We start from the raw sequence: 26064 nt of genomic DNA on the forward strand, positions 1-26064 counted from the left end.
CCTTTCCAGGATGCCTATCCAGGTAGCTGAATGGTATAAGCTTCTACACTCTGTGTTCAGCAACACAACGTGGTCTGAGTCGCTTAACAACTATCAGTAGTTGTTTCCCAAGGACCAAGGACAGTTTTAACTGCTGCAGGAAGGATTCACCTCTGGTGGTGGTCCTGGGTATGTCCGGGCTACTCATCCATTTTTCCTCCATATGGATTGGCTGACTACCCTTCTCCCATACCTCCCAGTTGTCACCAGATATATTACTTACTTTTCTGTCACTGTGACAAAATACCATGACCAAGTCCACTTAGAGAAGAGTTTCTTTTAACTTATGGTTCCAGAAGTATAAGGAACTATCATGGTGGGGAATCATGGCGGCAGGTAGCAGGCACGGCAGCAGGGACCAGAAGCTGAGAGATCACGCTTTCACTGGCAGAGTGAGCTAGAAATAGGATGACATTATATCCTTGAAGTGATGTAAGCTTCCAACAAGGTTTCACACCTGAGCTTCCCCAAACAGGGTCACCAATTGGGGACACTTATTCAGATGTGTGAGCCTGTAAGGACCATTTTCTTTCAAACCACCGTAGCAAGAGAAATTTTATGGCCCCTCTCTGATCGGTCTGTGATGTCAGTTTTTCGGGAGGCCTGATAGGGAGTACCTCTCTCTTCCATCCCAGTGACCCCCAAATAAACAGTGGTCTCTAAGAGAGCAGGGCCTAATTGTGCCTGTCAATGACTTTGATCCTTGATTCAATCAGGCAACTATGCCCATGTCTGCCACATCCAAATGGTTTCTGTAAGAGTTTAGTTAGTCTTTGTCTAGCAGGTACCCTAGGAAATGACTAGCATAAATATATGCCCTATCTTATATCTAGGTTCTTTCCAACTCCAGTATAGAGGGGCGTGTCTTACTGATTCTACAGAAGCAGCAATATGCTGCACCCTTCTTTAAGGAAGAATGTGAGTTCTCTCGCTACCACACTGCCAGGAATTCCAGGTTCCCTCTGTGCTCGCACATTCTGTTGGGGAATTACTCAGTCATGAAAGTGTGTCAGTTGCTTCATAACTAGTAAAGGACCTTTACTGGACCTTAGATTGAAACTGAATCAAGTTATAACAGTTGTTGGGAAAGGCTTAAAAGTTTCATTGCGTCTTTTGATGTTTGCTTTCCTTTTAACTTGGGAAAAATCTTCAAATCAAGCAAGCACATTGTGAAAGGAGCCTTATGGCTATCAGCCGTGGCTATTCTCTTCTCCATGTTCCCAGAAAGATGCAGACTTTCATGTAAGGAACTGAAGGAGAGGCTCACCCATACTTCTGTCTCATTTAGACGAATTTCATTCTATTTCTGAATCCTTAACTACATTTACAGCATGTGAATAGGCACTAGTGTAAACTTGTTTAATACTTGTATTGTTTTTCTAAAGTATTTTGACAAAGTACCAATTATGGTCACAAGGAGAATAAAATGTCATTAAACTGTTATTAATAAAAATAGAAGGGGTCATAACTATTTGATAAATTTCATATTTGTATATTAATATTTTATTCTCATTATTTTATAGGCCACATCAAATTTTTTCTTCTATATGACCACTCTCCTGTGTTAGAGGAAACATAGTTTACCACATCTCTTGCCTTTTATGTTTTTTCAAAATATCTTTTGCTCATTCAAATTGGTCATATTTTAATTTACTAAAGAAATTCTCAGCTTTTTGAATGCTATACTTTCTCTGTGATAAAATACCCTAACCAAAACAAATTAATTAAAAAAGCGTTTATTTCCATCCACAGTACAAAGGTACAGTCTTTTGTGGTAGGGAAGTCAGGCACTGGGAGCTTGAAGCAGCTGGCTGCATTACCACCACAGATATGAGGGAGAGAGGTAAAGACATTTATTTGGCTCATTTTATCTTTTATAGGCAGTCAGACCAGGACTTTGAGGAAATGGTCCATCCTTTTGTAAGACAGATATCCTATCTCAGGTAGCTTCATAAACAGAATCCCTCAGAGGAAAGCTCAGTGACTAATTAATCACTCAGGGCATTCTTGGGGGCTTGTCTCTTAGACTCCAGGTACTGTCAAATTGACAGCTAACACTAGCCCATCACAACTCCACCCCTTGTCAATTTGATTCCCAAACACATCATCTTTAACCCATATCCTTCCATTCTTGTTCTCATAGTCAAGCAACCATCTTAAAGTGAAAAAATGCACTCAGTTGAACTTTAGAATATCCATAGTCTTTAACAATTCCAATATTCTTTAAAAGTCCAAAGTCTCACCTAAGACCTAGCATAGTCTCTTAACTGTGAGTGCCTATTTATAGAAACAAAAATACAAATTACATAGTTCCATACTTGTGACATATACTGTCTAACAGTGCAGAAAAAACAGACTTGTTCCAGAGTGAAAGAATCACAGTTACAAAAGGGAAGGGCACACAATAATAGCTTTTAAAGTATTAAAAAAAATCAACCCTACACCAGAGCAAAAGAAAAGTTGAAATATTTGTTGTATAGAGAAGTAGATAGCCTGCCAGGGTTTACCTAGAGGTTTAAGCATTCTCATGAGAATTGTAAAAAACCTTAAATTCACCAAGGTATCCCAGAAAAATGAATGAATGGTATTTTTAGTTCTGAGTTTTTGGTACCCACGACACATATTGTATCCATCTCCTTCCTAGTGTGTGTGCTTAGCATGGACACGTTGTACACAGTGATAGTGCTGGCATGATGTTTCATGGAGTGGCAGCTACAACAGCTGCATTCCGAGGTTATAATGCAATGAACTTGGTCTTGGGGGATGGGTATACTTGGTGAAAGGAACGGAGTCCAAACATAGACTGAGCCACTGACTAAGTCATACAATGGATGAGAAAAGTAGAGTTTTTCTAGACATTGTTTGTCCAGATTGGTCTCTCGTTCCTCTAGAATTCAGTGACCTTAATTCTGGTTGGAAACTAAAAGCAGTGGAAATGTCCTGTGACTTAAGGGAGGCTGGGTATGGGTGGGGTGGGTCCCCTGGGACCCTGATTAATCACTCATAGTGAGGTATCTCATGCATGGCACCAAGGTTTTTATTTAATAACCAGTGTCTTCTAGGGAAAGCACTGTCCACACATAGGAGTCCAAACACCATTTTTAAAAATGTCATATTTTTTATTAGGTTACAAAGCAGTAGGCTTACATAATGCTTTTTCACATGTCCTGTGTTGTGATTAACTTACTTAACCCTCTTTTGCACCTTTTAATATTCGTGTTCTTAATGGGACTCTAGCTTTCTTGAGTCACTAGAGGGCCTCTCGTACATGTTGGCCTAATTTGAAATAACTGGTTTGTTTATTCTTAGAAAGAGTAGTATTTGTATTGAAGAACTACTTGGCAATGGTGTCCAAGTGCAGATGTCCTATCATATAAGATAGTGCCTCATTCAGAAAATCCACAGTAGAATACAGTAAATAGCATCTTGGCTCTACTCTATGCTCCATTCACAACTGTTAATTTTACAGGGTCATGATTTCATCTCTGAGCAGAGGGCTCCTGGCAGGGACAGATGCGCTGGTGCCCCAGATTGTGCTGTGTGTGTCCCAGTAGGAGCCATCAAGAGCAGCAGGATGGCAGGAAGGAGATGGTGCCTCCAATAGAGAAGCAGTTGTAGCATGGCCCTGGGAGGAGGCAGGAAGGAGGAGGATGGGCCTCTTCAAAGGGATCATCACTCATCTTTCCTTCTGTTTAGAATCCTATGCCTGACAAAATAAGGGAAAAGAAAGAACTGCCTTGAATCTTACAGAGAATACTGTCAATCTCGATTTTAACCTCACGTGTATGTTATTTTAAAATCTATCTCTATGTATCCACTAGCAGGCTGACAGCCCTAAGCACTGACAGGTCTGTATATCTGTCCAAAGAATATCAAATAGGACCAAATCATAATTAGTTGGATCTGGGTCACTAGGGTAGGCTGGTATGACAGGTGGAAAAACATACTGTGTCTGTGTCTTACTTACTAGTCTAGAGCAAAATACAAAGCAAAAGCTAAGGCCAGCTTTGGACCAACCATGGGTCATGGAACACAATAGACACGTGTATTAATTTTTTGGAGAGCAAGTGCCTGTACTACTTACTGCTATAATTCATAGTGCCTAGAACCAGGTTCACAAATATGAGCACAAGTTAGATGCTCAAAACCCAGTCACTGTACATAGCCATTGTACTCGTTGCAGCTTTTGTCTCCAACGAGGAAGGCCTATGAGACTCTCCTCATTCCTGTGGGCCTGTGAGCTGTGAACTGTCCCTGGGAGAGGAGAGTGTCGTTTTCTTCAGTGGTGTAGCCTCTCCTAGGTTGCCTGTGCTCATAACATCCTACATACATTCATGCAAATCAGTGGGTCACACACAGAAGGAAGAAGTGAAATGAGAATGGTTTGTTGGAAGGAGGTGTCTGGGCAAGAGAAAGTGGGGGCAGGAGACAGAGGGCACTGAAGGAAGTGTGCAAGCAAGTAAAATTCAATATGTGAATGAACACAGCTGTTGAGGAATAAAAATGTATGTGAGGAAATGATAACGGAAGAGACAGAGACCATTAATAGCTAGACAAGATACCACGGTGAGCTGCAGCATGGTACGGAGTTTTGTTCACTTGCCATACATTTCTTTCCATGACTATAATTTTGTTCCTACCTTTTGGTTGAATTTCCAAATAGAAAAGGGTTGTATGTAGCACACGAAAGACTGCGAATGTTATTACCAAAGGGTAAAACAGTTTATATTCTAATTTCATGCCTACAGTACTAAGATGCTTTATTTATGATAATGAAGACTAATTTTAGGTTTGAATGACTTTGGGGCTATGATTGTGACTTAGGAAATATGGGCAAATTTTAGAAACAATCAAAACAATGTTTTCTCACCTTTTAAAACACAGTGATAATGACTACTTTCTATATTCTAATTCTGAAGTCCCGGTGTGCTTATTGATGGTGGTAGACCACACGTTGAGATAGTTAAATGGTTGGTGACCTGAGCATCATGAATCATCATATTCTGTCTTCCTCAAAGCCCTGGAATTCATTTATATTTTGCATAAAACCCTGATGAGGTTTACCATTGAACTCCTTTCCTGCTCCTTTCCCTGAGTATATTAAACTTCTGATCATGCTTGGAAGCTTAGGGGAAAGAGACGCATAGGTTATTGCATAATGTTTCTTAAATCCTTAAGCTTAAGAGTCCTCAGAAATCCTGAGAACCTAGTATCTTTGAGAGCTCTTTCATAAAAACCTAAGGCAAGTGTGATTTGAATCCTTGAGGTGCGTCTAAAACAAAGCCTGTTTGATTGGTTTGTAGAATAACATTGACTTGAGAAAGGAAATACATACAAAGCTCATTTCAGTGATTTTTATCTGTTTAGTTTGTGTTGTTTAAAGTAGGGTGGTGTGTTTTATACTGTAGCCTAAGGCTAGCCTGAAACTCACTATGTAATTCAGGCTGGTCTTGAATTTGCCCCTAATCTCCTTTCCTTCCTTTCTTGAGTCCTGGAATTACAGAGCTTCTCCAGCCTACCCCTTGAATGCCTGGGATTGTTCGGGGTCAGAGACAAGGTAGCATTTGGGTAGTGACCTAAGTCTGTAATCCCTGTATAGGGAGGCTGAGAAGGAAAGAGCTCATCCTCCAGGTCAGGGAGGGTGACACATCAAAACTATGTCACTAAAGGAGAAGAATGACTGGTGAAGTGTCTCTGAAGATTGATTTGAATTTTAATTCTCCCAACCGCATAAAGGTCTTAGCACGTAACGAATCACTCAAGAGTTATCCACCCGTTGAGCTTACCTTTTTTTTTGTCCCTCTTTTCTCCACACAGGTTGAAAAGAATGATGAGGACCAAAAGATTGAACAAGATGGTGTCAAACCGGAGGATAAGGCTCATAAGGCTGCAACCAAAATTCAGGCTAGCTTCCGTGGACACATAACAAGGAAAAAGCTCAAAGACGAGAAGAAGGGTGATGCACCAGCTGCTGAGGCCGAGGCCAAGGAGAAGGATGATGCTCCCGTTGCTGATGGTGTGGAGAAGAAGGAGGGAGATGGCTCTGCTACTACCGATGCAGCCCCAGCCACCAGCCCTAAGGCTGAGGAGCCCAGCAAGGCAGGAGATGCACCTTCTGAGGAGAAGAAGGGCGAAGGGGATGCGGCCCCTTCAGAGGAAAAGGCCGGCTCAGCTGAGACAGAAAGTGCTGCTAAAGCTACCACTGATAACTCGCCGTCCTCCAAGGCCGAAGATGGCCCAGCCAAGGAGGAGCCTAAACAAGCCGATGTGCCTGCTGCTGTCACTGATGCTGCTGCCACCACCCCTGCTGCAGAGGATGCTGCCAAGGCAGCGCAGCCTCCAACGGAGACTGCAGAAAGCAGCCAAGCTGAGGAGGAGAAAGGTGAGTACCACGGTGAGGGTGGGGCCACGGGCGGGACGCACCAGGGATGTTAAACCTAGAGCCAGACCACCTACACTGTCCAGAGGGAACTGTCTAGAGAGCGTAGACCACAAATCACAAAAGTTATGGTGAATCCCCCCCAAATCTACAAGCCCGAGAGAAAACTCAGAAAGAATTACATGGCGCTAGTACTGGAGAATCAGACAATTATCTTAATTGGATTGATATAAACAGTCAAGCTTGATAATCCCGGTTAAAAGAAAATGTGCTGTATGCTGATAGACTTAGTTTAATAAGTAATTACTGAGACTACATTTATTTCATGGATGGGAATTAGCTAATGTGATTATTTGGCTCTAGGAAGGGCTTCCTATAAATACAGCCAACTCTTTATTGATTATCTAATGTGTGAATTGCCAGCAACAAAAATATAATCTCAACCCTCCTTTCCCTGTCCCACAGTACGTTCTGGGCATTCTACCCACCACCAATTGGCGAGTGGTATCTGCTTATATGGGGAGAATGTTTATATATGTTCGTAACTGGATAATGTTAGCTGTCACACTAATTGGGGTCAGACACAATTAGGAAAATAAGTCTGTTGATGTTGCCAAAAACAAAACAAAACAAAAAAAAACAAACACAAAAGAAAAAGCTCCATAAATTATCATTTTATTATCAAAGACATCACTCTCTCATATGCATAAATAATTGAGAGTTGACTGTGAATATGAAAAGGTACTGGATTCTCTTCAGTTTGGAGCTATAACTTGGAAGTTGGAGTGTTTTTGTTATGATGGCCCAGAGAGTCTGCACGGAATTAGAAAAGAACATCCTATGAACAATGCAAATCTAATAGACTTTCATCCCCGGAAGCTGGCTCTGTCTCTCACCCCAGCATATCTAGGGTGGAGGAAATCAGTCTCCCCAAGGGCTTTCCCTAGTCTGGTGTGATTGAGAATACCTTTTATGTTGCCTGGATCACTGTGACAATTACACTAGAAAAACAATTTAAGGGAAGAAAGAATTATCTTGTCCCAGCTTCAGATGTTTTAGTCTATGATGGGCTTTCTCTGTTGCCATGGGCCTACGGTAATGCAGGATATCATGGCGGCAAGGGTGTGTGCAGAGCAAAGTTTTGCACCTAATGGTAGCTAGGAAGAAAGAGATTGGGGAGGGGGGTGGATATAGATGAATGGATGGATGGATGGATGGATGGATGGATGGATGGATGGAGGCAGAAAGGGAGAGTGAGGGGAAGAGAGAGACAGAGATGGAGGGAAAGAGGGGAGAGGGAGATGGGCAATATAGATGGAAGGATGGACAGATGGAGACAGAGGAAGAGAGGGGGAAGGGATGGAGAGGAGATGGAGAAAGGGAGGGAGGGAGGAGAGAGAGAGAGAGAGAGAGAGAGAGAGAGAGAGAGAGAGATTTTAAGATACACTCTTCAAAGACACACACAACTAGATCCCACCTTCCTTAACTCTATCACCAGTTAAAGTCTATTCTGAGTTAATCAATGGAATAAACAATTGATTAGGACAAAGACTTCTAACTGTCTCTGAAATTTCCCTCACAGACGCACTCTGAGGTGTGCTTTACTGATGCAGGTGACTCTCAATTGACAATCAAGATATTTCATTGTGCCTTTTGATTCCAAAGGTCTTGAGAGATAAAGTTACTTCTGTGCCAGTTTACCTGGGTTGATATGCCCCTTTAGAACTTTATAGATTTATCCCAAAGACTAAGGGTCTAAATTTGTGCCAGACCACTATCTTGGGAAAGTTCATGAGACTGGACCAGAACACTAATCCAGAAAATGTTAAGCTATCCGACCTTCAGATTGGTAAAGCAACCATTGAATCTTTGACTAGATACTAAAACATGGCAGATGAGTAGTCTACATTTTCAGGTCTGTTTTTTTTTTTTAATTTAAACTTCTAGGGTACAACAATTATCAGAGGTATCAGCCCACTCTCACATTCCAGCTTCAAATTAATCATTATTCTTTCTACCAGTGACTTATTTTATATTGTAGCTGCATACCTGTCCTAGAGGCCTGAACTTACAGTTAAGACAATGATGTCATTTTCCCCGTAATATCAAGCTATGTGGGTAGGACATTGCTGTAGGTTTATTCAACACAATTGTCTTGATTCCTTTCCTTTAGGCTTAAAGTTCAAGGCTCAGATAAGAAGTTTGGGAACCACATTGAAGATATCCATGGTGTCATTCTGTAACTATTGGAAGTCATCATGCTTTTAAGTGTTTGACATGTTTGACATTACTTAGATCATATTTTTTAAACTGGGATTTTTAAAGTACAGAGAATAGACAAAGACATGGTGTGATTTCAGGTATTTATACTAACTGTTTGGTTTGATAGAATTTGGTGAGCCAATAAAAATCTCCCTGTATATTAATATATAATATTAAATATTATATAGTATATTAATAAATACCCTACACTATATTATATATCAGTATATGATAAAATATTATATTTTAATATATTTAAAGATAGGCAAGGAACTCCATTATATTAATTTCATGCTTTATCATTCTAAATGACTGATTATAATGTTTTATGTGGTAAGTATTCAATAAATGTCACACATTGGAAGAATAGAAATTGACCAGATTTAAGTTATAGATAACACATTTTACCTGCCTATGCAGTGCTCTTGCAACTTTGCAGATTCTAATCATTTATTTGATTTAAAATGTTTCTAATCACTGAAAGTAACTAGAGATCAGATATCTGTCTTGAGCTTTTCAAATTCTAGATGAAAACTATCTGAACTAATGAGACTGTATACGGTACGTTGAAAGGTTACTGGGAGGGCAGGCGACGTTCAGTGTGAAGGTGATCCAGGAGGCAGTAAACGGTGCCTTTTGATTTATCAGGCCATGTGTTTTAAACTGGGTTTTCTGAAGTTTAAAGAATAGATACAAATACATGCTATAACTTTATGTGGCTTGTTTTTTTAAGCTTCGGATTGATACTTTTGTCTCAGTTAGATTCTGAATTTGCAGCTTGCCTTTCTGAACTGAATTCTATCAGTCTGGCTTGTTCAGTGGGACAAGCACGAATCACTCAGTTATTGGGACTGCCATGGAATCACAGAAACTAAAGGTGACAAGAAGATCTGTCATATCATATCGGTCCCAAATTCCCTGAGCCTCTGCCTCATGTTCAGCCCCTCCCCCCTCACCGAGTTTCATTCTAACCCTGGCTAAAATAACCGTATTTTCTTTCAGACGGACTTGGAAATGGACAGCTCCCATGCTTGTTTTCAGATTCTGTGACTGCAGAAAGACGTAACCCAGCAATGTACTGTACAGGCAGGGGCCAAATAAGTCCTAGGAGATAATCTAAGAAAATAAGATAAAAATTTTCAAATCAGCTCTGCTCGGTGCTTTAATAATACGGACATGATTTGTAAACTAGGAATATATTACCTACCTATGCCATTTGCTATTTATGGCTTTGTTATTGGTGAGTACCTCTTGCCCTGATACTGGTTTCTTTTCTTGTTTTCCTCAGCTGCCTAATTATGCATCTCTGTTTCTGTTTGCACACTCTCAACTCTCAGTGTGCCTTTAACCAAACGATTTCACTGAGTTTCTGACTCCCTTGTAGGAAGATGATTCTTTGTAGGAAGCAGCCTATTGAAGCCCTAGGACATACCCTTCTTCACTGAGGAGGGGAGAACTTTTAAGAACCCTTTAATGATCTTGTCCTTGGTCATTCATGCCAAGCAGACAGCATGCTCGCTGGCTCTAAGTGATGGAGTCCTCTGCTTCTGTCCCTCACCCCGCTCCAATACTGCTGATGGAGTTTCCTCAAAGATGACCCTAAAACAGCTGCTGCTATATATAGTATTCGCAATGTCACCTATGTATTCTGGGTGTTAATTTGGTTAGATTTCATTTATTTCTTTTAATTTAAAAATTACACTCACGTATTTGGGAAGCATGTGGGGGGGAGGTGGGACGGTTGTTACATAGGTGTGGACCACCAGGGACCACTTGCCAGAGCCAGTTCTCTCATTCCACCATGAGGATGCTGGTGATCAAATTGAGGTCATCAGGCTTGATGGCAGGTGACTTTACACACTAAGCCATCTTGCCAGCTCTATAATTTACTGATATAGTGTCATGACATCTTTCAAACTGAGATTATCAACTTGGATCAGGGAAACATTTGTTCTGCAATTCTCTGCTTGAAGGAAAAAACTTAACTTATTATCTTTGTACCTCTCTCCCCTTTTATCTTTCCTTCCTCTTCCCCCTTTGTGATTTCATTCTTACTTCCTCTATGTCCTTCTAGTTAAAATATCTTGGTGTCGTAGGAGTCCAGAGAGTGGCATTTAATCACATTAATAATCTCAACTGAATCATGTAAGTAGGTATGGGATACTTCTATTTGCTGTATACTTTAGAACAAAACCAACCAACCAACCAACCAACCAACCAACCAACCAACCAACCAACCAGACAGTGCTTCTGTAGCCCAGATAAAATTTAACTTATGATATTAAAAACCTTTGATTCATGCATATGCAAGTAGCTAAGTTACGAGCAAACAAAGCAGATAAACATTGATAATTTCTAAAATGATTATGTATAAGAAAAAGAAAATCCAGTGTATACTTCCTGATTTAGAAAAATTCTTATATATATATACATATATATGTAATATATAATATTACACACACACACACACACACACATTGGTCCCATCCAACTCTGTAGCTCTTGAAAGAACAAACCAGCCTTGCCAAGCTGTGTGTGTTAGAGTGGGGTTTCCCTGGGAGTTCACGATTGCTTGGCAGGATGCCTCAGAAAAGGTTTAGATTTGAAATGCGGCTTCAACCACTTCCCAGATTTATATACCACTCATAAAAACTGAAAATTTGAGTTGTTAAAATCCATAAATGTTTATAAAACATGGGTACCCTGTCAGCTTACTCAGTGCAACACTGCTTAAATATGGTTGATTATTAAGGTTTTATGGACCACTTTTATACAGCTAGAGTAATCATTTTTATTGGTTTTACTTGACAACAATCCAGTCGCATTGGTTAATATTTTCCTTTCTATTTTTACAGTCTGAAGGCAAAGTAAAAAAGTATGCTGCCCACAGACACAGTCACTGACAAAGTGGGGAGGGGTGGGCTGTCCAACTGATAAATTTCTAAATCCTTACCTTTAGGTAGCCTTGTAGTTTTTAAAGCTAAAAGGTTTGATCTTGTCTTTGTTTCTTTTTCTCAGTGGTGGTGCTCATCTCTCATGGTTCTTTTGAAGTCTCAACCAGAGCATCTGGGGCATGCTCTGTTCTACATACCTATGAGGCAGTCAGGGGGAAGTATGCTTGAATGAGGAGACGGAAGGTCTGTTTACAACAGTTAATAGGCAGTTTATTAAGAGCCACAAGTTTCCATGATAAATGATGCATGGTAGGTATCCCATTGAACTGTTGTAACCACCCTATGGCATGCTTCGGTACCATGTCCCTATCCCCTTTATGGGAGAGAAATTTGAGGTCCAGAGATTAAATGGGATACTTAAGAACTTTTGATAACTAGGGAGGACCAAATCAGAAAGCTCAAGCCTCACATTCTGAGCCCTTACATACAGGCAGCTAGGTACCACTCTGGAGAAAACAGGAGAAAAATGTTCAATGAGACAACTATCTTGGCTAACATAAGAATATCTCCTGATTTGTATAGTTGTGTGCTCCACGGTGTAGGGAATTATCAGTGATCACTCTTACAAGGAGGCATCCAGGAACACTGATAGTTTCCTCTCAGCTCCATCTCCCCAGAACGATGAGAAATGTTAGAGTAATTTGGATCCTAAAGTTCTTATCCAATGGGCTTCAAGTGCCCCTTTGTTAGAGATCGGTAAGCTTCAAAGATCAGTTGAAACTGTTCAAGATAGGAATATTGCTAGTATCATCAGATATGTCAGGGGGAAAAATGTGAGAATTACAAATAGAAAAGGGTAGGTCTCTGTTGGTTCCAGGTCACTTGCCTCACAATTAGGATGTGTCTCTCCCTGAATTTGGCTTTTGTGAGTGAAAGCCTTGCTAGACACCTGTTTAGACCACACCCCTCTTTCCAGCAAGTGTGTTTATAAAAAGGAATCCACTGCCTTCATACTACCTAGGGCCATATTGCTGAAGAACTTTCTAGAAAACATGAATTGGAGTAAAACTTCTATTTCTGTAGTTGACAAAGGATGCAGAGAAAAGAGAAGATGAAGACATAAATTTCAGAGTCAAGAAATATATTGTTAAGGCCCTTCCTGCATTCTCCCATGATTCATATATGGCTATCGCTTTATAAAAGATAAAGTTCATGCAAGCAGAAAGGCATGCATGTGAGTGCCTTAATTTAAAATTGGTCATATTATATTTGGCACTGAAAATAGAATATTTCTTAAAATAGAGTAGTTTCAGGGATGAACAGTCATTCATAATTTTTTTATTCTGCACACATGCATCTACACATGCACCCTCAGTCTCTGAAGTATGGAAAAGTGAAACATGAACATAACACAGGGAACCTGTTTAGCTAACCATGGAGAGAAATTGGAGTGCTCAGTCTAATGGAAGGCTCCTCACTCTGTTCTCACAGACATAGCTCCATTACTTGATGAACCCTTCCTATAGCTAACATGAATGGAAGGGCAGAAGGAAACAGAGGAGCAGCTTCAAGCTCTGAGAACTGTATTCCTAAAGATGTCTCAAGATGAGATGGTTTAGAGCGTAAATAAAGGTGTAGAAAAGATAGGAAGGCATGTCTAACTTTTGTCATGCTTCTTAATCCAATTTAAGATTTTTACATAGAGAAACTGAATTACTCCAGCAATAAAAACTCATTCTAATTTATATAACAAAAAATAAAAAGCTTTGCACTTTTGCCTTCTTCAAAATATCAGGTATTGATTTCACAGCAATAAATCTTGGCTTTTAAAACAAATATTTGTTTCAGGGCTTGCTTAAAAGATTTACAGGTTTTCCTGTTAAGGGTGATGAGTGGCGTCATGTCCCAAATAGATCCATCTTATCGACTATACTTAGTGAAATCTCTGTATGCTCTTAGTATAATAGACTACGTACCACCTCCAATTATGAGACTTGAGTTCTTAATCAAATTTCATTGGTATTTCAGGCTAGCTGTTCTGTACCTTATACTTAGTGTCTGTGTATAGTTAAGTATGTTTAACTAGGGTTTCTATGCCCTCCAAAAAGCAAATGGTACCAAAGAGACACCTTTGATTTGTTGGCAAATGGCCTCTTCCCCAAGCATGGCTACTTTCCTGTTGAACCTTCTTGTCTCCTGGGCAGTATATTGGGAGGGGGGGATGAGATTGAGAAGAGAGAGGATTGGATAGCAGAGAATGAATCTAGGAAGCCAGTTTTGGGAGACTTTGTGGTCATACCTGAGGCCCAACAGATGATAAAAGATCAAAAGGCACTTTTAACCCTGTATTATACTTGAAATTGGAAATAAGTACTTAAAATAGGGGTTCCCAATACGGTTAAACTCCTGTCCTTTAGTCCTCCTAACCCAGACTCTAGGAAAGAAAATTATAACTATGTTGACTATATTTTTGTTGACAGTATATTTTCACTTTCCTCCTAGACATAATCATTATTTATGTCATTTTAAGTCTGCATTATTTAATTAAGTAATTATAGCGGTTTTTATTGTCATATTGATTGGCTTTTATAATCATTAGTAAATTGGTGAGCTATACATTTGGGTATATCTCACAGGTTGACTCTAGAGGGTTAACTACTGGGAGGAAGAGAGGATCCTGATGGTGGGGCCCTGAAAGAATAGAAGGGACAAATTGGGGGAAACATCCAAATGTTCAGGAATTCCCTTCTTTCTGCTTCATGTGTACCATGAAGCAACTACTCTGCCACACACTTCAATGTCATGAAGTATGACCCCATGTGTGCATCATAAGGACTATGGAGTGGACCACTATGAACCAAAAAAACATCCTTCCCACTGCAAACTTGTTTCTGTTGGGTACTTTAGTGACAGTGAAGATAGCAATGACACCGTCAGTAAGGAATTAAGCAATTGCAATAGCTTAGAGAGTTGGGCTCTTCCTTAAATAGATAAAGGATATATCCAGCAGACATCCGATGGGTTTAGGAAAGGTTTGCAAGTAGATGTGTGGAAAGATGTAATATCATTTTTTTCTTATTCCTTAGAAAATGATATTCTCTGTAACAGGCCATTTAACCATAACTGACTAGCAGTCTTAGCATTTGCAGTTAGGCCATATCAAACATCTGTGGGAAGGATAGCCTAGGTAATACATAATAAGTTAGATGTGTTTGCTCAACAATTCTCATACCTGTTTTCAGGTTTCAAGTCACACATACTGTGGTTTGTCCATCCTGCACCATTCTATTTTGGAGGAAAAGTCAATATATTCAGAGAGGAAAACACACACAAGGAAGGACACTTTCCTCTTCTGATAAATTATGCTCAGAATATGGGTTCCTCATGGGGCACATGAGCAGTGAAATAATTTCTGAAGGATAGCCTTTCCTACCCCAATACAAGTTAATAGTCTTTTTCAAAAAATATTTATTTATGTATGTGAATACACTGCCACTCTCTTCAGACACACCAGAAGAAGGTATTGAATCACATAACAGATGATTGTGAGCCACCATGTGGTTGTTGGGAATTGAACTCAGGACCTATGGAAGAGTAGTGAGCGCTCTTAACCTCTGCACCATCTCTTCAGCCCTGATAGACTCATTTTTTAATTAGGAAGAGGAACCAAAAGCTATTCTTCTAAAATCATTCCATATTGATGCTTGATGAATATGTATGTGTTTCAGAAAAACAAAATTCTTTAGAACAATGAAATAATGAACAAACCACACGCTTTCTTTGTCTTTAACCCATAAGGAGTGGCAATAGCCCAGAACCAACCGACTTTCTTCCTCTTCTTCTTTTTCTCTTCCCTCCTCACCCTCTTTCTCCTCCTCCTCTTCTCCTCTTTCTTCTGATCCTCCTACTCCTCCTCTTCATCTTTCTTTCTTGCCTTGGAATCTTCAATAGAAAGACAACTCAGCACTATGACTATTTATGTATTTATGTAAATTAAAACTATTCTTTTCGTTGTCTCTGTGTGGGTATGTGTATGTGAGTGCAACGCCTGTGGCTGTACAGAGATCTCCCAGCCTTAATTAGTGGCTGTTGTCAGCTGACAAACTTGTGTGCTGAGAACTGAACTTGGGTTCTCTGCAAGAGCAACGTGTGCTTTCAACTGTGAAGACATCTCTGCAGCCTTACAAAATATAAAGCATATAAAGATGGAAACTTTTGTTTAGGCTAACTAGAGGAAGCCTCCTAGAAGGTCTTGATACATAAGTTGCTTCACCTGTCTCAAAGGACAATAGGTATCCAATAAAAAGAGATAGTGTGTTTTTAAATCATACCCAAGAGGCCCTACTTTTCATTCATATTATTTCAAAAATACAAGTATTTAAATTCAAGTCATGATTCAGCAATGGGTAGTTAAAATTAACCCACAGTAGGAATGCCAGTTGTTGAGTGTCTTCTATGCTAATGCTTTGGCTGGAGAAGGCATGCAATGTAGATTTAGTGAATGAGTTAGGAATGAATGAATGGTCCTATGCAGGGGAAAGTCCCAAGCTGATACAGGACACTGATTTGTAATCTCCAGACTTGGCACAGGCCAATTCTTAAGTTCTTTGAGTATGAGCTTACTTTTTATAGAGCAAAATGTTGGACAGGGGATCACAAAAGTCACTAGTAAAAGACCTTGGTGATGATCATCTTATGACATGTTCCTGATTTATATGCACATTCTAAAATAGCAAAGTGAGGTGGAACCTCCTTTGTACAGAGTTTCTATGGTGTCACGGACCTTTCTGGTAATTTGGAAGAGAGATAAGAAACTCCCCCAGAAACTGTTGCTTTTATTTGGGGCCATGTGTCCTCTCTGTGGTGGCCAGAATTCAAAGCAGCTAGGGCTTTCTAGACCAAGGGGGACATTTTACAATATGTTTAGAAACATATTGCGAACTGGAGGCAAACCAGGGCTGCTCTGTTCTGCAGCAGGTGATTAATTTCATCCCAGCTCCAGGAGTGACCTGTGGGGTGACTCTTACCAGTGTGTGACAGGCACACCCAGAGAAGGAATAATCTGCCAGGTTTCTTGGCTCAGTTCCTTCTCTGACATGTCTAAGTAGTCTTTGCAATGTGAACATTCTGCACTGAGCATTCTGCTGCTCCACTGTGGGGTCAGTGGTTTATGCCTGCCTGAATCAAGAGTGCTGCTGTGACAGAGTTGAGGAAAAGGCCTTTTCCACCCTTGCTGTCTACTCTCCTTTCACACAGCCTATAGACAAAATCTGTGCACAGCTTGGGACCTCTTTCAGACTGTAAAATTTAAGAGAGTTGGTGGTCAAATAGATTCCTCCATATCCATAAAGTACAACTTGTTATAACTTGGATGTATTTGGCAAAACAGACAAACAACAATCACACCACATAATTCCCTATTCTAATTTAAAGGGCAGAGCAGACCAGAGTTTAAGCAGTTTGCATGCTTCTACTGGTATGACTAAAGCCTTCTATAAAGAAAAGCAGTGACGTGATAAAAGGTATTTTATTTCTCTCCTTTCTGATCTTTTAATACTCATAGGATTAAAAAGATTCCTGCAGCTCTGGAAAGGGCAGGATCATTGATCCCAGGTCAATAGTGGATGGACATTTGGTGATGCTCTACTCGCTTTACAGTATGTTGATTGTGGTCTGGGTAATTGTTAAGGTATAGGTCACTTTTGAAAAGCTGAGGAGAGGCATACCTTTTTTTTTAACATCAGGTTAATGAAGGTTTTATTTGTTGTGTCAGAATACCATTTAATAAGCAGAGAAGAATGTTTCTTATAGCCAAAATTAAACTGGAACTCGAGTTAAGTGTCTCTTATTATGAGAGCCTTTTCCACAGACTTCGCTTGAAGGATGAGTTAGAATGCATGCTTATGGAGGTTTGAGGTATACCAGGACAGCATTTTCTGTATTCTCTCTATTTATCTTAGGTGTGTTTAATTATTTGCGCATGGATGCGCTATGAACACATAAGTATATAGTCTAATATATAAAAGGAAAAGGAGGTGAGACAGAATGAAAGAAAGCAAGGGAAAAAATGAGGAGGAAGGAGCTGAGGAAATGGCTCAGGCAGGAAAGTGTAGCTCAGAGGCTATGTAAGTAAGCATGAGGACGTTTGTCCAGATCCTTAGCACCAAGTGGAAAACCAGGCTTAGTGGCTTGTGTCTATAATCTTAGCACTGGTAATGTGGCAGGAGGATCCTTGGAGCTCACAATCCAATCAGTCTTAGCAAATGGTGAGCTCCAGGTTCAATGAGAGACCTTGTGTCAAAGCACCAGGTAGAGAGCAAGAGAGGAAGACACCTGCCATTGACATCTGGCCTCTACAGGCACGTGCACACACATGTGCACAGACACGAACCAACCCTCCTCATTCATCATGCACAAAGGAATCCAAGAAAGTTAAAGTATCCACGATGTGATTAGCCATACCTGTAGTGACATGCTGATAAGCTGGCTTCCCAAAGCACGAAACTCAACATTTTAGAATTTGCCTAGTTCAGCCTGTTGTAGCTAATTCGGGCAACCTATGTTGTCACTGCATAAGCAGTTGGGAAAAGATGTCAGAGAGCTCGAGCACAGGCTCGTATCCGTGTGTTTTTAACAAGTTAATTAATTTTCCTTTGGATGACTCTAAAGTACTACAATAGCAATTATCAAGTCGCAGTGCTTCAGTGTTGGAGTACATAAAGACCCATGTGTAAAACCATATGCTTATGTATATGTGACATCATGGGAACCTGCTGTAACATTTGCGGGCATCTGTTGAGCCCTGTTGTTTAAATGGTTAAGGATAAAGGCAATGCTTAGAACTGTACCTAGTATTAACTAGAGAAGTTATTGCTCACAAATGAACTGATATATTGTCTTCTGAAGTGTGAACCAAGTGTTACACAAGGCCACAGCAGGTAGTGGCCTGTGTCCAAGCCCAGTGGCTTGAGCTCAATCCTAGAGTCCACATGGTGGAAGGAGAGCGCCAGCTCCTGCACGCTGTCCTCTGAGTCTCAAGATGCATAGGGCGGCATGTGCCTGCCATCCCCTGCCTCCTCCAGATAAGCATATGTAATAGTTTTTAAGAGTGATCTGACACTATATCTTTTGAATGAATTGTAAGGCTTTTTATTTCAGAGGCAAATTCAGGGTCCAGGTTGAATTGTAATCACAATACTCATGTGTCCTTTCCCTCACACTAATTTCAGTGCTAGGTAGAATATTGTAATAAATGAAGGAGGGACAAGATTAGTGAATAATTTTAAGGGCAGATATTTTTGTTGTTGTTCACAAATAACGGTACTGTGGTTGAAGATTGTAGGGGGAATACAGTTGTTTGGAGAATGTTAGAAGCTTTTTGCTTGAGTCTCTGTCCCTCTTGTCCAAGAGGATCATTTTTCAGCTCTAAACTACACGTTGAAAATGTAAATGGAAGGAGATCCTTTGCTACTGTCTGTGTGTGGGACTAGAAAAATTGCCCACATCCTTTGATCCCCACATTTATTATGAGTATGGATAACCATAACTACGCTGATGCTGTAGATTATGCTCGTTAGTTACAGGGCTGGCAGAAAATGCAACTAATTTAAACTACATTTTATTCATTGGTCTGGGTCACCCCTAAACATTGCATTGTTTAAGACAATATTAAGACCATGCAAAATATATTTAATAAATATTATAGAAATACTCTATTCTCTAAAAACTGTGTTAAAAATACTAAACCAGTGCATAAGTATGTGACTGGAATCCTACAGTCCTATGGAGAAGTAATTCAGAGTGGTAATTTTTGGGAACTGGGATGTTTGGCAGAGTGATGGTTCAGGATTCAGGGTTCAGAGGTCAGGGACTTCACCAGTGTACAGTCTCCTGTGCTACACCACTATCCTTAACTATTTCTTGATATTGGTAAAATACTGAAATTTTAATCAATAGTAACTAACAATTCCTATACTGAACCTAAGATCATTTTCCAGAGACCTTGGCTTTTGGTATGACTAAGTTCAACCAAAAATTCAGAACTCATTCTCTTCATGGACTCACCTATTGTATTAGTCAGGGTTTTACTGCTATGAACAGACACCATGACCAAGGCACCTCTTATAAGGATAACATTTAATTGGGGTTGGTTTATAGGTTCAGAGGTTCAGTCCATTATCATCAAGGTGGGAGCATGGCAACATCCAGGCAGGCATGGTGCAGGAGGAGCTGAGAGTTCTATATCCTCATCTGAAGGCTGCTAGCAGAATACCGACTTCCAGACAGCTAGGATGAGGGTCTTACGCCCACTTCCACAGTGACACACCTGCTCTAACAATGTCACACCTTCTACTAGTGCCACTCCCTGGGCCAAGGATATACAAGACCATCACACCCTTCCTCCACCTGACTTGAAGTGTGTTTTTTCCAAACAGATTTTCTTGCTAGAGGCACTACAGAAATTGTTTATATTTCAAGAATTTGTTTATACTGTAAATCATAAACCCATTGAACTTTAGGTGACTCACTGAACATTACTGTTCAAAACACTGTAAAGATGACAATGTCTAGGGCTGCCGAGATTTTCAGAAAAGCAAACTCAGGAGTTGTCTTCCAAGTTGTAACAGAATGGTGCAAACAAAGAATTTTTTTCAGATGTTCTCCTAATTAAGACTCTTATCTATGTAATTCTGAAACATTCACAACATTTAGATTTACAGACATTAAAGTCTGTGAGTAGGTTTTAAACATTAGAAAGAACGAAAGAAAACTCATAACCTGTGTTTCTTTCACTGTGAACCCCAGCAAATGATAGCTGTTTGCGTGTCTGCCTAAAATGATGCCCCAAAGGAAAACATTTGTGAACTATGGCGCCAAGTCCTAGTCAACTCCAGGGACTGACATCCTAAATATCACATTAGTGAGTCCCATCACATGACAGGCCCCAGCTGTGTAGAGGAGTTGCTTCAGTAATTACAGGTTTTAGCTGTGAGGTGCTTTACCTTCTGATAATTGCTTTTTTAACTTTCAATTTTATTACACCTTTTTGTGTATTTATTTGCGTGTGTCTGTGTGTATGGGGAGGTGGGTGGGAGGATACACTCATGGAGAACAGAAGAACCTCCTTGCGTCATTTGGGTCTTGAGAATCGAATGTAGGTTCTCAGACCTGGCAGCAAGTGCCTTAAACCCACTGAGCCCTCTTGTTGACCTGAGCTTCTCTTGATTTTCAGTAGATTGCTCTGAGGACCACTCTTCCAAAGCTCCATGCTTATACTTGTCAGAATCTGTACCCTTCAGAAATCCTCCAACACGTTATCTTGGCAGCTGGAATGAATTTAAAAGGATTCCTTTTGCCTACGTGATCTCCCAGGGTCTGACTTCTGCTTGTCTCTCTGATCTGTGTGTCCTTTGACCTCCTGTTTTCTGACTTCTGCTTGTCTTTCTGATCGGTGTTCCTTTGATACTCACTACCCCTCTTCTCTCTTCTCTAGTCACACACTTTCTAAATCTCTCCAATGAGTTTAGTTTATGTCTGTTGGTGGCTTTCGCACTTCCTGGCTCTAGTCTGGGGTGCCTCTGACCATTCAAGTCTCAGTTTGAATGTCACTTGCACTGAGAGGACTTCTCTGACCCCCTGACCTTTGATCTGAGTAGCAGCACACCCATCAGCTTCATCCACTCTACCACACCCATCGGTTTAGTTCATCTAGAACAATGGTTCTTAACCTTCCTAACACTGCAACCCTGTTATACAGCTCCTCGTGCTGTGGTGATCTCCAACCATACAATTATTTTGTTACTACTTCATAACAGCAACTGCTACTCTAATAAGTACCTGATAGACAGGCTATTTGATGTGTGACCCCCAAAGAGGTCATGACCCACAGGTTGAGAACTACTAGTCTAGAGCATCCTTATGCCTAATATGAGTGTACTTACCTCTCGTCGATATCTTAATTTTTTTCTCTATTACTAAACAGTGACAAGATCCTTTCCCACAATACTTAGCATCTTAGTGCTGACCCACACATAGGAGGCTTTCAATAGGCATCCACTGATTAACTTAGAACATTTCTCTCCTACCTGGAGGGATTTCTTTTCATAAGTAGCTTGCATAGAAATGGATCACTTCAGTTTCCTAATTTCAAGGCTTCAACCATGTTTTAAAGAAGACTTTCTTTTTTTGCTAAAGTATCTATAACACTTATAGCCCACCCATTTAAGTATTAAAATCAATTATTTTTTCCATGACCTATTTCTGAATATTTCCTACACACACACACACACACACACACACACGTCTGAATTCTTTAGCATCAGATTTCAGCCAACCCCACTACCACCAACCAAGAGTCACCAACTATTTGACTCCAGGCGGGAAGAGAAAGGAAAAGGTAAGCTTCAATATCCATGGAGCTTAAACTTAAGCTGCTTCCATACTTAATTAATCATGCATTGCAGATTCTAAGTCAGGTTTTAGAAACAAATTTACCTAGGATCCCTCATTAAATATCCTACCTTAGGCCAGACTGGGCAACCCTGGATTCAACACTAAGCTATTCTAAAACTTCTCGCTGTGTGCCTTTAATGATAGGTCCAACCCTCAGACTCTTCATCTGTAGGGTGAGAATATGAACGCTACTCCTATTGGGTTATTGTATTTAATAACCACGTCTAAAGCGCTGCATCTTGAGTGAACCTGGGTCAACTCCTTCCTTCTGATAAGTGAAATAATTATTCCTCATCATCATATCCTCTCCTTGTGATAGGAAGAAGGCCCTCTGAACAGATCTTTAGAGAAAGTAAAAAACACAAACTGTCATCTTTTTACATAAAGATAGGGAAATATTCATTTATGTGGGAGGTGAGTGTTACTAGGGTGCATCGAATATATGTACAAAATTGCCAAAGAACATTTGAGTTTAAAAAAGTTAGAAGAGGTTATTTTATCCTGTAGCTAGGATAAGACGTTTACAAAGCGATGCATTTTAAATTACGTAGAACTCGTTTTATAGAAGCAAGTGTGTTACGGGACAGGTCTTGCATCAGTAGACAGAGCATTGCAACAGCTGTGGGGTTAGGTAAATCTCATCTCCTCCTGTGGCACAGTAGGGAGAGCATGGGTCTTAGAACTGAATTTGAAGCATGGACATGGTCCCTAAGGAGCTCTGTCAATAGCCCAGTATGGGTTTCATCATTGTGGAATGGTCTCAGGGATGAAACCAATTGGCATTACATGGTTTGCATGTAAAGTACATGTATTTTCTTGAACATATAGTTAGAAACTACACACACCCCCTTTTTGGCATGTTTTTTTTTTCATAGGAAGTTATTGGAAAACATTGTTTTTCTGCCTTGGTACCAACCCCCTGACTTTACAGAGGAAATAAATGTGCAAATATGACTTAATTTATTGTAGTCAGCTAGAGGGACACACATCTGGGAGTCACAGGCTATTCTGTGCACTACCAAGTACTTACATTATCAGTAATGATTGAACCTGGAAGTTAGCCAAGGCCACCAGGTAGCGATGGTAGGATTAATTTAGGCTTCCTGTAATTGGTCCCTCAGAAACTGCAATCTAGGGATTTGATAGAAAGAGTTAGAAACTCTTAAGAGAAACAAGTAATATGCTCTTTCTAGGTAGGCGCCAGTATAATGATCTCAACTTAGATTTTAATCTTCGAGGCCTACGCATAGAGGGAAAGTTAGATTATCACCTTGACCTAGGCATGGAGGGTTTCAAGACAGTCCTGTCATCCCCTGAAATGGTCATTTTTTCACTGTGTGTATGATGCATATAGATGACGGTTTGGTCTTTCATCAGATATTCAGAAGGGACCAGTTCTCAAAACTGTTCAACCCAGTGTACTTGAGCAATTCCCAGGACTGGCGGTGCATGTGTGTATTCTAATGAAAAGTGACGTGTCTTGTAGATCACCTTCAACAGTCACATAATGAGTTAGGATCAGAGTAGAGGAGACAAGGTATCCCAAGGAGCACGCTTCGTTGTCATACAGATAACTTTCATTTGTTAGTGGGTGTGATTTACGCAGAGCTCTAAGCATTGTGAAGAATACTGGGGTATAAACGTAAAAAGAAAAATGCTGTCGTTCAATGTACCCTCTGGTTGGAAGGAAAGTAAGACCCTTCAAAGGAGCAAGCAAACAAGAAGCAAGCAAAACCAACTCCAGGCCCCAGAGCAATGTAAAAGTCTCTGGTTGGCTGGAATCTGCAATCTAACTGCAGAGCACGAGTTCAGAGGCCACAGTGGTGGGTGATATCTGAATGAAGGAAATGAATGCAACATCGGTACAGAGCCAGGGAGAGGGAAGGTGAAGGTATTGGACCTTAAAATGTACAGACCTGAAGTGACTGATGGTTTAAACTAAACAACGGCAGATAGGTTTTACTACATTAAAATAGTATGACCACTGACGGCATGGTATTTTATGGAGTTAAAGGTCTTAGTCATAAGATAAGACCTTATCCTGTAGAGATAAGGCCAATGAAAAACGTTCTCTCGAAATCCATTTCACAAGATTATTATTTCACAATATTAATTTTACTTCATTCACTCACATGATGACTTCAGGAAACGATTATTTCTGGACTTAGTTTTTGATAGTTATTTTAATAGTTACAAAGAACTTAAAAATAAAATTTGCCTTCAGAAAAGCTTCAAAGCAGGACCTTGTCACAGTAAATCATTCCTGCACCATCTCCCGGCTGCGTGCTTTGCTTGGAATCATTTCCGGCAGTCCTGGCTGGTCTGCAGGCCTCAGGGTTGGAAACAGTATTACTCTGTTGCCCTCTGCTGGGGCGATATGGGAAGTTCACCCGAGAAACAATGGTGCCCAGGCCTTTTCAAGGCAGGGACTGTTGGTGATACTGAAGTCCACTGCAGCCTCCAGGCAGGATTCATTTAGGGCTGTTCACAGGCCTCCCAGTCAGGTACACTTTGGCATTATGCCTGTATTCATTAACTAAAGGGAGTAATTGGATTTTTTTCCGTAAGGATGTAAAGCTAATTTTAAAAGTCGTTCAGAAAAATAGTCCCACTTTTTTCTTTGGCTTGAGCACTGAGGGCTCCTTTCACAGAGCACTGTGTGTGCGTCATCCTGGGTGGTGAGCATCTTGCCACCGGAATAAACTAGGGTGGGGCTCCGAAGTCATTTTTAAACTCTGTTTGATTATTATTTTTAATGATGAGGAAAGTGCCTTGATATTCATCACTGATTTTCTTGTCTCGAATAACCGAGTTAATGCCGTGGTGTTAAATTAGATTTAGAGTGTCCTCTTCGGTGTTCCTTTCGTTTCCTGCTCAGCTGACTTTTTTTTTTTCTGATAGAGGTGGAAAATCATTCACTGTAATTAAGAAAGGGGTGGGTGGGGCAGGTGCTAAAAAAGAGAGAAAGGAGCGGTGAACTGTCACGTGTGCAAATTGATGACAAACTTCTAGAAGAAAATGAGGGGAGCTGAGTGAGGAAAGAAAGAGGGACAGTGAATTCTAATGCCCCATTTTTTTTTTTTATTTTAAAGGATCAATAATATGTACATGATGCTCTGCCTCCGGTTTCCATAACAACCCGCCCCACTGAAAGACAGCAGGCTCCGCAAATCTCCAATTATCAGCCTTCCAGGGCTTATTAATGGAGCCGAGGATCCCAGCGAGGCAGGCAGCTCATTGTTGGCACGTGCCTGGTGGGCTGGCAAAGAGGGTGGGAGCGGAGTGAAGTGGAACTGTGTAGCGAGCCAGCAGCCATTTGTCCCCTGTCGCTTCTGGGGGCTACGGCCACTCGGGAGACTTGAGCACATCTTCTGAAGCCTCCTGAGGCTGTACTGATGCGGCAGGAAGCTGAGGGTGGAGGGCAGAGACTGCTCTTTCAACTCCACACCAACCATCATCCTCCTGTAGTAAATCTACACGAATAGTACACACTCCATTTGTCTATTGACCTCCCTCAATTTACTGAGGATTCGTCACAAAAAACAATTGTGACTCTCTGCTCCCAATGCTACCCCAAGTCTTAATTAAAATGTAAAACCAACTTAATGCATATCTGATCGTTTCGAGTTTGTCAGTCTTTGGTCTGACATTCATTTATTAGGTCCTTACCTAAGGTCATCGGAAGAGCAATGAACTTGGTGGTGAATACCTTTAATCCTAGCACTCCAGAGGTAGAGGTGGGCGGAGCTCTGAGTTCAAAGCCAGCCTGGTCTATAGGGAGAGTTTCCAGGATAAACAGGACTACCCAGAACCTCTGTCTCAAAAACAAAACAACAAAATGAAACAAAACAAACAAAAACCAGAAAACCAGTTTTAAAAAAAGAGCCAGCGGGTTGGGGATTTAGCTCAGTGGTAGAGCGCTTGCCTAGGAAGCGCAAGGCCCTGGGTTCGGTCCCAAGCTCCAAAAAAAAAAAAAAAAAAAAAAAAAAAAAAAAAAAAAAAAAAAAAAAAGAGCCAGCAAGTATATAAAACTGAAGG

At 40.5% G+C, this 26064-nt stretch overlaps 1 protein-coding gene across 1 annotated transcript in view; it reads left to right on the forward strand.

Annotated features, from left to right (window-relative positions):
* Window positions 1-26064, forward strand: part of Gap43 (growth associated protein 43) — a 93669-nt gene that overhangs the window by 42216 nt on the left and 25389 nt on the right. The window contains exon 2 of the mRNA NM_017195.3: window positions 5857-6421. Coding sequence (NP_058891.1) covers window positions 5857-6421 — 565 coding nt within the window. The remainder of the gene's footprint in view (window positions 1-5856; window positions 6422-26064) is intronic.

Source organism: Rattus norvegicus, chromosome 11 (genome assembly GCF_036323735.1).
Source record: "Rattus norvegicus strain BN/NHsdMcwi chromosome 11, GRCr8, whole genome shotgun sequence".
NCBI classification, from domain to species: Eukaryota; Metazoa; Chordata; class Mammalia; order Rodentia; family Muridae; genus Rattus; species Rattus norvegicus.